Source organism: Colletotrichum chrysophilum (genome assembly GCF_026319265.1).
Source record: "Colletotrichum chrysophilum strain AFK26 chromosome Unknown scaffold_46, whole genome shotgun sequence".
NCBI classification, from domain to species: domain Eukaryota; kingdom Fungi; phylum Ascomycota; class Sordariomycetes; order Glomerellales; family Glomerellaceae; genus Colletotrichum; species Colletotrichum chrysophilum.
In genome coordinates, this window is record NW_026517333.1 from 135,774 (window position 1) to 151,015 (window position 15,242).

At 50.9% G+C, this 15,242-nt stretch overlaps 5 protein-coding genes across 5 annotated transcripts; 4 read left to right on the forward strand and 1 right to left on the reverse strand.

The window, feature by feature from the left end:
- Positions 1-2,088: 2,088 nt before the first annotated feature.
- COL26b_006318 (uncharacterized protein) lies at positions 2,089-2,898 on the forward strand (the record flags this gene model as incomplete). Its single annotated transcript, XM_053179141.1, has 1 exon — positions 2,089-2,898. The coding sequence occupies one exon, from the start codon at positions 2,089-2,091 to the stop codon at positions 2,896-2,898; it is 810 nt and encodes a 269-aa protein (XP_053036898.1).
- A 1,508-nt stretch (positions 2,899-4,406) lies between these two features.
- On the forward strand, positions 4,407-5,828 carry COL26b_006319 (uncharacterized protein; the record flags this gene model as incomplete). The annotated part of the gene is made up of 1 exon (XM_053179142.1): positions 4,407-5,828. The coding sequence occupies one exon, from the start codon at positions 4,407-4,409 to the stop codon at positions 5,826-5,828; it is 1,422 nt and encodes a 473-aa protein (XP_053036899.1).
- Positions 5,829-6,922: 1,094 nt separating this feature from the next.
- On the reverse strand, positions 6,923-8,776 carry COL26b_006320 (uncharacterized protein; the record flags this gene model as incomplete). The annotated part of the gene is made up of 2 exons (XM_053179143.1): positions 6,923-8,376; positions 8,485-8,776. 2 exons carry the CDS (start codon positions 8,774-8,776, stop codon positions 6,923-6,925), a joined length of 1,746 nt encoding a protein of 581 aa, XP_053036900.1.
- Positions 8,777-11,080: 2,304 nt separating this feature from the next.
- COL26b_006321 (uncharacterized protein) lies at positions 11,081-12,621 on the forward strand (the record flags this gene model as incomplete). The annotated part of the gene is given in 3 exon segments (XM_053179144.1): positions 11,081-12,052; positions 12,104-12,598; positions 12,616-12,621. The coding sequence occupies 3 exon segments, from the start codon at positions 11,081-11,083 to the stop codon at positions 12,619-12,621; spliced, it is 1,473 nt and encodes a 490-aa protein (XP_053036901.1).
- Positions 12,622-13,709: 1,088 nt separating this feature from the next.
- Positions 13,710-15,058, forward strand: COL26b_006322 (uncharacterized protein; the record flags this gene model as incomplete). Its single annotated transcript, XM_053179145.1, is given in 2 exon segments — positions 13,710-14,812; positions 14,827-15,058. The coding sequence occupies 2 exon segments, from the start codon at positions 13,710-13,712 to the stop codon at positions 15,056-15,058; spliced, it is 1,335 nt and encodes a 444-aa protein (XP_053036902.1).
- Between the last annotated feature and the right edge of the window lie 184 nt (positions 15,059-15,242).

The following is a 15,242-nucleotide window of genomic DNA, read 5'->3' on the forward strand; positions in this document are numbered from 1 at the left end:
AAAGGAGCGCGCGCCTGACACTACAATCTTTTGAGAAGTCCATCTAAATGTAATTTGTCTGCGCAGCTCATTTATGTCTTCGCAATGTTGAGCATAATACCACAATTCTACTAGTAGAGACAGTCATGGTGAGGACGACGAGGACAACGGGGACGAAACCTTTCAGTACAAGTCTCGTGGCTGGCCAGTTCGGTATGTCGGCTGTTGATGGTGCTTCTTTCATCGTAGGAGAGGGGAAAAGGGCGGCTTTGAAATTCCCTCAGTACCTGAGAAACGAGAGCAAGACCATTTGTTTTTCATGACAGTTTTTAAATCTTCAAGTTTAAATTACACGCCAATAGAAACAGCATGAAGAAGAAATCGCAGCACAAGAATTCAGAGTCATTATCAACAAGGGCAATTGAAAATGCCTAGTCGGGCTTGGTACATTTGGAGTTCCGGTGATGAACTTTCAACCCCCAACTGAAAACGCGTGTTGTCGTTTACGACAGCGCGGCCCCGTGCCAAGGCTGATCCATGCCACCGTGATGTGCGGTGGGTTCTCACGGGTGCTACTGTTCTGTCGTTCCTCGTACACTAGCGCTTTTTCGGCATTGATCCATTGGATCCATCCCATCGTATTCGCTTTCGTCATTCACTTCACATCCAACAACGTCCGCATCAATAGGGCGCAGTGGATGATTCAGGCGCAATTACAAGGCAATCAGAGAATGGTCTTCAGAACATTTTGCTGTCCGGTTGGGTATTAGGCATAGACGTGCGATAATAGGGACGACAGGAACGAAAGGGACGATAGGAATAATACGAATAACAAAATTACTGTTATGAAATGAACTTTTAGACCTAATATGACAGTTGTCCGCCTGGTTAGTTTGAAGTATCCGCCCGGATAGTAAGACTCTTGCATAAGCGGTCATTGACGCCTGCGGGTATCTCTTGGTGGACTGACACAACCCTCGACGGTTGATATCGCCGCCTATTGACCGCATCAGATGATCCACAAAGATCGAGGTCCAGTAAATTGAATTTCTTGGTATTGCAAGCTACTTGAAATCTCGAATTCTGGGGTGGCAAAGATCCTACTTGGGCGGACTAATGGTGTCCCGGCGGGACAATCGGGCTCCCGACAAAACTATTGAACTATTAATTAAACTGAAGACCTCTTTGCTTGGACTGTCAATCTTCCTTTCCAGATCTCACATTTCAAAAATCTGTCTGAAACATCATAATTGATCATATTTCTCACGCGATGCAGCTTCTTTGCTTCTTGGTGGCCAGCGCCGCGATGGCGGCTGCCGTCTCAGAAGGTCCGCAAACCGACAAGGCGGGCAGGGCGTGCCAAAACCTGAAGAGCGCCTTTGCCAACTCAACTATTCTCGCGGATGATGAAGTTTATATGGAGGAAACCCAAGGTTAGACGCTCTACTCAGATACCATCTCTTCATCCTGCTTACGGCTGTCGCTCGTAGTGCCATGGTCCGCGAGGTCTTGGCTCGGTCCAGCGTGTATCTTTGCTCCCACGGACGCAAATCAACTGTCTTCTGGCCTGAGATGCATTGTTGAACAGGAAGTGCAGTTCGCCATGCGCGGAGGTGGCCACATGCCCATTTCGAATGTTAGCAGCATTGACACGAACGGCATTCTGATATCGAGCGTGAACATGAAAACCCTCACCATTTCCGAGGACAAGAATACGGTGTCCGTCGGCCCAGACCTGCGGTGGACTGATGTATACACCGCACTTGACGGGACTGGAGTCACTGTTCTCGGTGGACGTGGCAGCCCCATTGGTGTCTCTGGTCTTTTGCTGGGTGGAGGTGTTTCTTTCTTCAGCTACGAATACGGTCTCGCATCGACGAATGGCAACGTAAAAGCGTATGAGGTACGTCAAACGCGATGTCACTTCTTGAAAGACGCATAGGAGTCAAGGAATTGACATGAAAATGGTGTGTCTTGGCTGATGGAGCCGTCGTGGAAGCCACTCCCACGAACGAGTACGCCGATCTGTTCTGGGCGCTTCAAGGTGGTGGCAACTCATTTTGTCTCATCACTCGCTTCGATCTCCAAACGCATCATTCTCCATCCGTCATGCTCGCTTCACCATCTTATGGTGGAGAGGAAGTTAAGCAGGAGTTTATCGAGGGTGTTTACAACTTTGCTGCCAATGGGCACGAGGATCCCAAGGCTGCCGTCGTGCCTGTCATCACTTATGTCAGCGGCACTGACGGGCCAACGTATTCGGCGACATTGTTCTACAACGGAAACTCCACCTCGCCGACGATTCTGGGAGATTTCCTCGGCAATATCCTGACTCCGGACAATAGCTCGAAGTCGCTCTTGTCATTTCCGATGGGGAAGTATCACCAGGCAGTGTTGCCAGCCTTTCAAAAAGGCGGTCGCTCCTATGGATCAAGACAACGATTCCACTTGCTCCCAATCTACGCCAACAAAGAAGCCATGCTGATTGCTCACGACATGTATTTTGAGCTTGCAAAGTCGACATTCAGCAACACCGAAGGAGGAATCATCGGCCTTGCTTTCAACCCCATCACTTCGGCACTTCTCGCGGCAACCAATGCCCGGCCAGGTGCAATCCAAGGAATTGACGAGTCGCCTTCATGCTGGATCGAACAAACCTATAGCTGGACAAACGAAGCTGATGACGAAGTGGTCGACAAATTCATCAGCGAGTTCAACACCAAAGTCAGGGAGCGCTTGGAGCCAATGGGTGTGCTGTATCCGTTTTACTACTTGAACGAAGCAGACATCGGCCAGCCCGTGTTTGAAAACTACCCAGATGGCAACCTTGATCGTCTGAAGGAGATCAGGGCCAAGTACGACCCTGGTAGGGTCTTCACTGACCTCATGCCTGGTGGCTTTAAGGTTGCGGCAGCTTAAATGTCACATTCGGTTTGGAGCCTAGGCCGTTTGTGATGTTAGTAGGAATAATAGTGGTGGCAGCAGTGTGGTACAACCCTTCGGAGGTCCTGAAGTTCTGAGCTCTTGTCCGATGTGCATACCATGTCACAAGGTGGAGAAGCATGTGTTCATTACCCCCTTAAGATAGTTTGAGAATCTTACCTCATATACGGAGAGCACCAGTGACGTCAGTAATTAATGCCCTCAATTCATCAGACAATACGCAATAATCAGAGTTGTAATTAGTGTGGTGTTGGGATCATCCTTCCCTTCCACTGTGCGCAGCTCCCTTGACCCCCTGGGAGTAAAGGGGACCTCTCATAGAGTCTCTGTGAGCCATCCTGGACCTCGAATATTTCCCCGTGAGAGTCATACGGCAGTCAACAAGGTGCGCCTCCAGGCGGCAAACTGCGAAGAAAAAAGTTAGAAGGGAAGAAAGAAGATTGACCCCCTGGGAGACCCCTGATTGTGCATACAGATGGAGTCTATTCCATGTTCCTCGGCTTCTTATCGCATGGCCGGCTGGTGAAGCCGCGGTAGGGCCAGCTATGTGGGCTCTATCTAGACGAGGCAGAGCAGATTCAGAAGAGTATCGTCAAAGTGCAGCTCGATCGTAACTTTCCTGTGCGACCTGCCAATAAGTACGGTAGCTACCTAGTCAAGACAAGGGGAGAGCAAGGCTCAGTTTCAGGAGGAGATCTCTTTGCCAGCGGATAGATTTTTGCAATCCGGGCGGGCACTGAAGATACAACGATAGGGACGATCGACGATAAGGACGATGACAACGACAACGACGGCGACAATAACGATGATTATAGTATAAACATAGAGAGGGATAGAAATAGCGACGATAGCATTAAAATTTAATTGTTATAAAATAGACTATTACATGTAGACCTAACATAGATAATTATCCGCCCGGATAGCAAAACTCAGCGGATAAGCCTCAGCTTTTCGAAGTCTGCTTCTCAGTGAGATGCTTTTAGTCGCCTCAGTATAGCGCGAAATGCGTATCATGGGCAGTCTCGCAGGAATCTCTAGGAATTATGTTCGGAAAGATGGATAGGAAAGATGGATAATAGACAACAGCAAGGGAAGCATAGATGGGCGAGCGAAAGGTATCCCACCCACCCTGATGAGTCCGCGTCTGATTATAAGTGTGGGCTTGGGCACGGGATGTAAACAAAGCAAATTCAACCAGGAGATACCAAGGTGTGAGATATGAATTCATCTTCGATCCGATCAACGTGGATCATAGGCTTCTCTCATGACACGTCTCACATCACCCTGCTGTTAATTCATAGGCTGCTTTGCGAACGGTCACAACTCTCAGAAGACCTTTTTCATTCGGAAACTTGCCTAATGAATATCCTTAAAAGGTACTGGAGTTCCCAAATACTTGTCTTATATTGATCTTTTCGCTCACGATTCTTCAACGACTCGACTATACCAGAACCAACACAAGCGCGCGCGCAGACAAATATAAGATGTCAGACAAACCCGAAGCTCGTAAGGCGGCTCTTCTGCGACGCCGCCGTTCTGACCTCACAGCGCAAGAGATAGATGAACTCTACGACTTGAAGCACCCCCGAAAGCCTCGTGTTGGGCGCGATGCCGACCCAGCGGTGTGGTACTGGGGCAAAATGTCACCCGAGCGTTTGGAAGAAGCATTGGAGTCCCGCAGAAGAGCAATGGAGGCAAGTAAGAGGACTCTTGAAAGAGATAAGGAGAATGAAGCAGCCGGGAGGAAGAGAGAACAAGAGAAAAGGGCTGCCAGCGCTGGCAAGGACAGCAACCGGGAATCTTCCCAACCTCTCCCCACCACCGACGACAACATCGAGGCCGACTTCTTCGACCTTTTCGAGCCGGGAAAGTCTCTCACAATCTCCACGCACTACCCCGGCAATCCTTACGGAACATCCTTCTACGAGTACCCTTCGGACAAGGAAGATGAAGATCTTTTCTGGGACGAGAGTGATATCCGTTCTCGAACCGAAGCCGTCTTCGACCGCAAATCCCAGCCTTCCAAAGGTATCCCAGGCAACATTCATGAGAAGGCGGTCCTTTTGATTGAGGAAATTCTGTCAGGCTCACCTATTGATGGCCCTGTCGTACTTCTCTGCAAGGTAAAGTCCGGCAAAGATCTTCCGAACCTCGTTGTCGCCAAGATATTCGATCCCTTGTTCTATCCTTGGGACTACCCCGCTGGAGCCGGCCCCTGGAAGGAGACTGCGAGAGCCGACATGGAACTCTGCCGAGAAGCTGGGGCGTACGACATGCTCAGAACCAAAGGGTGCCACGGAGAGGCGCACCTTGCTCCCAAGTATTACGGCGCTTACACCACTAAAGTATCTTCGACCCAACCAGCATTGAGACATCGCAACCGACGCATTGGACTGATCCTCATGGAAGCTATCGACCACGCCAAAACCTTGAAGGAGCTATGCGATGAGAACGAAGACGAGTCTCTGGTTCCAATTACTTGGAAGACGATCAGGTTCGGCAAGCGCAGCGTAAGGCTTGACGAAAATGTGCGTCTATCGGTTCTTGAGAAGCTTCTAGGAGGCGTAGCCGCCCAGATGAAAGCTGGAGTCGAGGTGCAAGCAATACGACCTGAACATATACTCATCTCTTTTGCGGAAGGCACGCCCGGGAGCCAGCCGGTTCTCCGAGTCAGTCTCATAGACTATTGCGAAAGCGTCGTCGACTCGAAGCGTAAGGAACCACGGGACTTTTATCAGCACTATTCAAAGCCGCCTCATCCAAAGACTCCATTCAGTCCCGAAAAGCTATTTCGACTTGCTGGTTGGTTCCCTTACCAGTGGCTGGAAACCAGATCAGAGTGGGATGAATGGATCGAATCTGCCTTCAATAGTGATAACTTCCTCGAGAGACCTGACATTGAATAGTGCGAAAACAACATCATCCAGGGTCGGATAAAAACTTGTCAGATGTCTGGTAAAGTGAACTAATGAAGTCCACTCCTAGCATTTTGTGGTAGAAATCGATGTAGATGTACAGAGTTACGTTGTCAAGACGCGCCGAGAAGGTGTGCTTCCACAATGGTTAGTCAAAGATCGATTAGTGCAGAGAGGAAGACGGACAAGGAGTAAGACGGATAAATTTCCTTTGAGTGGTATGGATAAGCTGACACTTCTGGGACAGGTGAGGAAGTTGGATTGATTGACGTGATAAGATTCAGAGGAGAGAAGGAATGCTACATATTTTCTGACTTTTCAATCGCTAGTGGAAATACGTGTAATTGGCAGAGAAGGAAGACGGGAGGAGCTGGGCTCTCTCAACATGTCACTCGTTCTTTCCTTTGGGATCTACTTCAAACCTTCTTGCCTTGAGACGGCCTGACTGGCACCTTCCTCGAGACTTCCATTGTCGTTGCTGCCTTCCATCTGTCTTGCCGTGTTGCAGTTCTGTCCTTCCTTTAACTAAGTACTCTTTGCTTTCCGTTGGATCATCCATTTTTCGCGCGGCCGATGGTCATTGCCACCGATCAACTCCAACCAATATCTTGTTATGCGTCTACCCAGTGAGCTTTTCTATCCTGCGCCCAAACATGCGCTGATGCCATTGATGTACCTCCACTTGGGAGCGTGTTTTATTTTGCCGTTCCAAATGCTCCTCTGGTCATCGGGGCTTCTAGTATCAAAGGGGATGCGTGTAAGCGGTCTGGAGAGGTTCTCTGGTTCGAGCGGATCACTCCAATGGCAACTGGTACATTTGGATCTCAAAGTATCAGCAGATCGTTCGCACTGTTAGCGCGTGTGGAGATAAAATTTTATTTGAGAAAATTCCGAAATCAGTCCAAAAAGCGGACATTCAACGGGTAATATACAAATAGATAGTCTCTATGACACACCGATCATGATGACTAGCCAAGCCTCTTGCCTCAGTTCATTGCCCCGCCGCTAACGCCAGACCCACCTTTGGTGTCCTTGTCCAGATAAATCCTGGACGTACACGACACGTTGCGGATGTTTGCTAATAATTACTTGGCTTTTCCAAGAGGAACCTCGAGCAGATTGTCCGACTGTTGCTTCGACGGTCCAGCATAGTCCGTTTCACTGTCTGAATCCGGCTCGTACATAGTTCCCCTCTCGTGGGTCCACGGGTTTGTGTAATCGCAGTTCTCCAGCGAATGAAACCTTCGGAGAACCCAGGTGTCGAGATGCTCACTCCGCCAGCCGGGAGGAAACCAGCCGGCAAAGTGAGTGAGTTTCTCAATGGAGAACTGCCCATACGGATGAGGAGGCTTGATGTAATCCTTGAATAGTTCATAAGGCACCTTCCGCTTTGAATCGATCATTGAACTGACATAATCAACCAAGACGACTCGCGGTTTGCCTTGTTCATCTGTCGAGATGAGGATGTTCTCCGGCTCTGGCCACCAGTGCTCTACCCCTGCGTGAAGTTGATGAACAGTGTGCTTCATGAAATTCTTTAAGGTCTTAAGGCGAACCTCCCGGGTCAAGTCAAGCTGTTTGGTCTCCTCGAAGTCAAGATATGTGGGACCTGTTGGTGGCACCAAGTGATAGCGCTCGTTGCGATCACATAAGTCTTCGATGCTCTTGCCTTGAATGTACTCGATCATGATTGCTCCAACTCGGCGAGTCTGACCCTTGAACTTTGGATAAGCGGTTGTGAGTGGAAGAGTCCAAGAGCCATGATACTGCGGTGCGAGGTGCGGAGACCCGGTTCTTCCTGCCTTCCAGAGGTGTTGATACGAGGCATTCTCGCGACTGAGATCGCCATCTGCAATGATTGTGGCTTTCCAAGGACCCTTGTTTGTGTTCGAAACATCGCCGTAAAACAATGGGTCGAAGACCTTGACGACGACAAGGTCTTCAATATTCAAGGACTCTCCATATAAGGATGGTTCGTCAATGTTCTTGGGGCTCATTGTCCATATTTCCCTCTGGGGAACCTTCGTTGACTTGCAAAGAAGAACCTGACAACCTCCCTCCGAACCACCGCAGATGAGTCTGACAACTTCCACTATTACTTGGAAATCTTCGGCTTGCTTGTCGGACTTCGGGGCGCTCTTCTTCATGCCCTTGTTGCTGTCGCTGTGGGTTGAGTCCGTCGGCAAGAGGATGGAAAATTCGTTCTTTCTTTTCGCCAAGGGTACGTAGGGGCTGTAGCGAAATACCAGTTCTGTCCGACTCATATGCTCTTCTTCCTCCGATAGCATCTTGTCATTGCTGGACATGTTGTCAGGATTCGGGTAACCGGAGATGCCATAGGGCTCGGGTGGCTCATGAGGGCTGAGGCACAGCTGCTCTCCGGGTTCATATTGCAAGTAGTCTTGCTTGACGGTAGTGGCATCGTCATTGCAAGTGTGGATGCAATTCCGGGCCCCCTCAGGCTTGGTATTGGGGGGCGTTTGAGAAAGCGTCACGGAAGGCTTGTCGGTCTCGGTGTTTTGGTCTTCTCCGGCAAAGTCTGTGGTGGGCACAGCTGGGGCGGGTGCCCAAGAAGAAAGGTTTAAATTCAACCCACGAAGACAGTCTTCCGCCAGTCCAATCGGTATATCCTGAGGGAGGGTCGTACCAGCCGGGAACACAATGGGAATATCGGTTGGAAACTTGCTGCCAGGCGGAATTTTGACACCAGGAGCAACACGAACATTGGGCGGGATGTGGACTCCAGATGGCGTGGTGAAGGCGGCCAGAATATCGATGTCGTGTTGTCTATATTGGTCCGTGGCATCCTCAAAGGTCTCGTCAAAACTTTTCGATCTCGTTGCAGGCTTGGGACTTTGGCGAAGCCGTGTAGCCGTTAATCGGGCGTTTTCCTGTGTTTCCATTTCTTCCTGTCCGTCATGGACCCGGACTCGTGTCATGTCTTGCGTCAGGCGTGCCATATCTTGCGTCAAGCAAGCCATATCTTGCGTCAAGCGTGCCATGTCCCGGGATGTGCTTGCTGGCTTACTGGTTGCGAGCGATACTTCTTGGTCAGTCGAGACGTTTTCTCCGTCCATGCGGCCAATTTCATCTTCTGAGTCACGAGATTCCATTTTGGTCTTAGACCACGATGTCTCGTGTTATGGTCAACGTGATACAGGTCGGTGGCGGCCGAAACGAGATAGAGACGTCGGAGAAACCTCTGCAAGTATCGAAAGTGTCAGCGTCAAATTCGGTTGCGGGAGGCATTTGCAAGTAGTCTTGCTTGAGGCGCGGTTGGCTCTTCAACTTTGGGGGGTTTATGGATTCAGACTCGGCTTTGTGGTTCGTGCGGGCTCTGAGAGGGAGTCGCGGGGTCGAGTCGAGCTATCTGACTGCCAGACCTAAGGCAATGGAGCTTCTGTCTCTGTTAGTCAGAAAGGCAGCAGCACCTTTGGAGAACTGTGACAGGGGCCTTCGATAGACATATATTGCGATGGAGTTGTTCGTAGAGAAGGAAAGTCTCACCGCTAGAAGATACAGACAGAAGAAAGAGGCACAGGTCCCTGTCCAGACACGGAGAGCGTGTCAAAGCTTTCTGCGGGTGAAAATAATATCAATCTGATTCGATGGGCTTGTGCGGCGGTATTCTTGTTGATTTTCGAAAGAGGAGACTTCATTTATGTAGGCGGCCAGTAAATTAAAATAGGATGGTCAATATTAAGCACCCTGATGTTTTCCTTCTTCGGGTGTTCTAAAAAGACCACACAAATTCCAGAAGTTTTCTCTTATTTTAAATGTTTTGTCAAAACTTCACAAGGTGAATTTTGAGTCCTCTTGGGCGCACGTATTACATCCTGCCGATGTATTCAACCTTTTGGGAAGCTTTCGCCCGTTTACTATTTTCAATTTTCCTTATGCACACCTTAGCCAGTGTGATAGTCTTGTCAATTGCATACACCTGGTCGTAATTCGCATCGTTGAAGCCATCGATGAAGTTGTCGACGAAGAGCCCCTTTCTCATCTGTCTTTGCGTCTGTGTCATTGTTTCATTGCAGCCACCGTGCTTGTGATTCTGAGTCGTCGTCATCGGAACAGAAAGACTAGCATGGGCAAAGTATTTGAAGATCTTCCCTCAAATCGCATGCTAATCTATCAAAACTTTTGTGTATGGTTCCATTCAACAGGTAGCCTGTCATAAGATAGGTTGCTGGGAAAACTTTGCTTGGATGCAGCCTTCGTGGTGGCACATGAGTTCGTCTCCACCGCGCCCAATCTGACCAATAACATGACGCCTCGTCAACGACACCTCTTGGGTTTCCTGCCTTCAACTCCGAGACCGAGTTGAGACATGCATAATAAAATTGCTACAAGTAATATCAGAACATACTATGGATGCAAGCTTCTTTTTAAGCCGGCTAATTGTAATAACAGCTAGGTAATTAAAGCCTGCAGGGTAGTGAAAGCGCAACATGAGCTAGAATGTGTATTTACTATAGCTTTTATGTTGAATGTTTCATTTGAAAACAAAATATCCTTAGAGGTAGACAGGCAGGCTAGGATCAACTGCTTCTTCAGTAAACGCAAGTAGGCATTTTTAATTCTGCTAAATTCATGTTGCATCAGCCTCAGTCCCCTTATCAACGCTGGCTACCTCATCTATAGTGGCCCAGGCTGATTCAACTTCCTACACGAGCGGCTGCCGTTCAGAAATTTCTTTTCTGCGTCGTTATATTATGAGAATAGATGTGGTGGGCTGTAAGAGTCTAAAAGGCAAGGCCAGAGGCAGTGGGGGGAAGCATTTTCTCCCCCAAGGTAAAAAAAAAGAAGGAAGGAAAGAACATGCTCTCCTCGTTCACCTTGATGACCGCACGGTGGCCATGCGATGACGCGAAAGAGCGCTTTATCCGTTCCAGTCTAGCACAGTCTCTCGTCTGAAGCTGCTTGGGGTCCGCATTTGCAACTGCAGGCGCCCGTCAAATGCTCTGCCGCACCCCAGGCATACGAGCCCTCTCTTTATTGGTCATCCAAGCCATCTTCGCTGCAGACATTCCTTCTTCCTCATTCCAAACTTTTGTCAGCCCGTGGAAACCATCCGCAATTTGATCTATCGGCCCTTTTTAGGTACTTAAGGCGTAATTCGCATCCAAAATCTGCAGTCTAACCAGTTTGCCCTCCTTCACAGGTTGACCCAGCCATCCGCGCACAATTAACGGACCTCTGAATCGGCCTCTTCGACACCGACACCAAGAAATGCAGTCGACATGGGCCCGCACCATCCTTCACATGGCCAACGCTCAGAGCCGCCTCCCGAGGAGCAGCAATCAGCCATTGCCGAGAATGCACGCCGCGTTGAAGAATGCCTAGCAGCAACTGCTCCCGAAGCCGGATCCCACGACACATCACGTCCCGTGACGGGCCTGCCGATGGACCGAGACTTCTACCCAGAGCTGGCTTGGGGTGGCAGAAGAGAAGGAGGGTGTCTCATGGAGGCACATGACCACCTCAGCGAGGCAGGCCGTCTTCCGGCAGTACTCGAAAGTTTGGAGCAAACCACAGGCGACGACGACGACGACGACTTGGGTTCTGGCACTGACGACGACATTGACGTTGAGTTCGAGTTTTACAACCCAGGAAAGACTCTCTATATGCAACCCTATGATCCATGCGAACCCTATGGTGTCGAGGCCTATCCGTGGCCTAACAACAACGACATTGAGCCCGCCATCGTTACCAAAAACATGTGTTACGCCCAGGAAGAAGGCTCGTTGACTCGAGAGGTCTACGATTGGAAACCGACCAGGAAGATCGCAACGACCCCACGCAGTGAGCCCACGAAGCTCGTCGTCAAAATCCAAGATATGCTCGCGGGTGGCGAGACACCCGGTCCCCAGGTGCTCGTTTGCAAGGTAGAGGAACCCTTAGAGGGCTTTCCAGAGTGCGTTGTTGTGAAGATCTGCGACCCCCTGGGCTACAACGTCGACACCAACAATGACGGAACACCCTGGAGAGAGACTTCAAGAGCCGACATACATGTCTGTTGCGAAGCCGCCACACTCGACTTCCTCGACAAAAGCCCTCATATTGGCGACAAGCGCCTCGCCCCAAGGTTCTACGGTGCCTACATCCTGAAGGTGCCCAAGATCAACCCGACTGTCGGCGAGAGCGGTACACGTGAGGTTCCCGTTCTCGTCATGGAGCACATCCAGGGCATAAGCATGTCAGCGATGTGTGCCGTCAATGACACCGGCGTCTTACGGCCTCCCACATCCCCAGCCAGATGGTAGAGTAACGGCACACATACGCTGCAGATGGATGAAAAGACGCGTTTGGAGGTGCTGAAGATTTTTCTTGACGGCTACGTCCAACAGCTATTTGCAGGCGTTGAGCAACGTCGTATTGAGCCTGAGCATATACTTATTGCGCCAACAGAGAAGAAGTACCAGCCCCGAGTCGCGCTCATCCATTACCGAGACTCGCTGATCGACTCGAAGCACAAGAAGCCTCTCAAGATGTACGAAGACTATGAACACCCGCCCCACCCTTTCACCAAGTTCAGCTGTCAGAAATTGCGCGCTTTGACTGGCTGGTTTCCATCGAAATGGAAGGAAATCAACATGGATATATGGCTCATCGAGTCCTTTAATGATGACAAATGGGGCCCGTATCAGCCTAGCAAGATCATACCCGATGGTGTCATTCTCGAGGAGATGGAGAAGAGGGGGAAGATCGTGAAGGTGAAGGCAGACGGCTGGGTGAAGAAGAGTCAAAGTGAAGGCCCGGTATTGCCAGCTTGTAGGGTTAGCCCGTCTGAGGGGTGTCGCTCCTGTTTGCCTCCGTTTTCTTCCCCAATATTCATGCTGCGGCCGTTCATCTAAGTGAGGACCCCTCACTGAGAAATCTTCACATCTGCCCGACCTTTTTGTAGGTTTACAGTAGTCAACGACACACAGCGGCCCAGGTATTTTCACAACCAACTCGGAGCCAGCCACCTTACCCGCAAAGGTCGTCGACTTGAGATTATTGTAACGAGTGTGACTGTGTGATGGGTTCTTTGACACCGGCATGATCAAGATATTCGTTGCTCAGCATGACGCATTCCTCGACGTTCGGGGGGCTAATGAGTAGTGTCCTGCATCACCCGATTTCACGTGGTTCAAGAATTGTTGCATAGGTACCTAATCTAGCCGCGAGGCATAGCCCCTGGCCCAGACGAATAACAGAGGAACGACGGCGAAGACAGAGACGACAGAGGCGATGACAGACTATGACAGAGGGAGACGGCAGTGGCCATGGTCACAGAGTCTACGAGAAATTGGTGTACAGTAACATAGTCAAGACAGGTCGTCTCTTTCCCTTGATAAGGAGCGGAAATGATGGCGTGGCATGCTCGGTCAAGGGAACTGCCGTACGGGTTTTGCGAAACGGAGGCCATCGCTTTTTCGTATATGGAGGCAGTTCTATCATTCTTCCTCACTTTTCTCGATGCCTCACATTGTGTAGAAAATGTTGTGGGCGTCGGTTCAAGCTAGCTGAATATGTTTTAGGTAGTCTTGCTCAAGGAAAGAACAGTTCGTCTGCAGCAACTGGACTAGAATTCATTATTCACACGAATCAAGCCGCTTTCGCTTTCACCACCAAGGTCTCTTCTTTCTTGCCGTCCCGTTCTTTCATAACCAAACGCGCAGATTATGTTTTCAGCTCATGAGTAAACCTTTGCAAACCACCTTGGTAGCCCAAGAGTTTTCTCCTTCACCAGCCTCGCCATCTACAGATTCCATTTCTTCCCGTTCTTCCCTCCTGGGCGCCATCGCACTTTCTCTCCAACCACCTGACACACTGCACATCACCAACACTTCTACATTCTCCCAACCACCACTGTCCTTTGCGAGCATGGATCCTTGTCACAGCCCGCTGCCCGAACATGCCCAGCGCAGCGGTAATGTGATGAGCGTCGGAGCCGTGATGAGCGATGAGAACGAAACGAGTGCTGACGCGGGTAGCGTGAGCAGCGAGACCATCATGAGCGCCGCATCTGCGTCTGGCGGCGATGAAGCTGAGCAGCCCCTGCCGCCCACGACCCTAGAAGAGATGCCTGAGAACCTAGCTGAATCAAGTCGCGAAAACCGACCCTCCAAACAGTCGGATGAAGACGCAGACTATGAGAAGCGCATGGAAGAGTATCGTCAACGCTACGAAGAGGATCTGCGACGCCATTTCCCCCAGCTGTCTAATGATGATGAGGAAGACGATGAGGATGATGAAGATGACCCGCTCGACCCTTTCACGCAATCTCTTCTCTCGGCATGGGACCCCGAAACCGACACCATCGACCCGCGAATCCACAACCCCGACGACCGCGACGACCCGACCCCGCTGCCGCCACAGATCGAGACCGACGAGCTGTACATGGACGACTACATCCCAACCGACTGGCAACAGGCCTACAAGCCCGGGACCTCCATCGTCCTCGTCCCCCACAAGCCCGCCAACCCGCACGGCTACGCCGCCTACGCGACCTCGGCGAACGTCAACCCGTCCGACTGGGGTTACAATGACTGGCTCCTGGCGCGATCGCGCTCCGAACACGCCCTCCACCACCGGCCGACCCCGTACACTTCCATGACCGAGAAACAGCGCAGAACCGCCGGCCTGCCCCCTCCCTTCGAAAGGGACTACTCCGAACACCCAACCGAGCCCCAAGCTTCGGTCTCCCTCAAGCTGGTGAAGTTCCTCTCAGGCGGGCCCTGGTCAGGCCCAGCGGTGTTCCTCTGCGAAGTCACGCAAGGCGCGCGCGCCTTCGCCATGCCCCAGCGCGTCGTCGCAAAGTTCCAAGACCCGATGTTCTTCCAGGCCAGCCCCCCGCCCGACCAGCTCTTCGCGGGGGTCTACCAAGAAGAGGCCATCAGCCCCGACCACATCCTCGTCGCCCCGGCCGCGCACGGCCGGGCCCGCGTCGCGATGATCCATTACCGCGACTCGTTGGTCGACTGCAAGTGAAGCCACAGAGGAAATACGATGATTTCCCCCACCCGCCGCACCCCTACACCATCTTCAAAGACGCGTACCACCTGAGTGCGCTCGAGGGATGGTTCCCTTGCCAGTGGATGGACAAGGACAACGATGAGCTTGAGGAGTGGCTGATCAAGACCTTCGACGACGACGCCTTTGGACCCTATCACCCTCTGAAAATCGGAACAAGTTACAGCGGTGGAGAAAGGAAAGCTGGAGAAGTGGTCTGAGCGGGAGGAAGAAACGCAGAAAGGAAGCAGAGGGCGCGAGCAAACATGATGCAGGCCGAAAGTGATTCTGAATTCTGTTGACGGACATCGCGGCTCCAGGTTGCGGAGAGGCTAGAGTAGCATGTTAGCTCGTTGTCTGAATCAGACTCCTCATGTTTCCTCTTGGATGATGATCGCAGTCTTG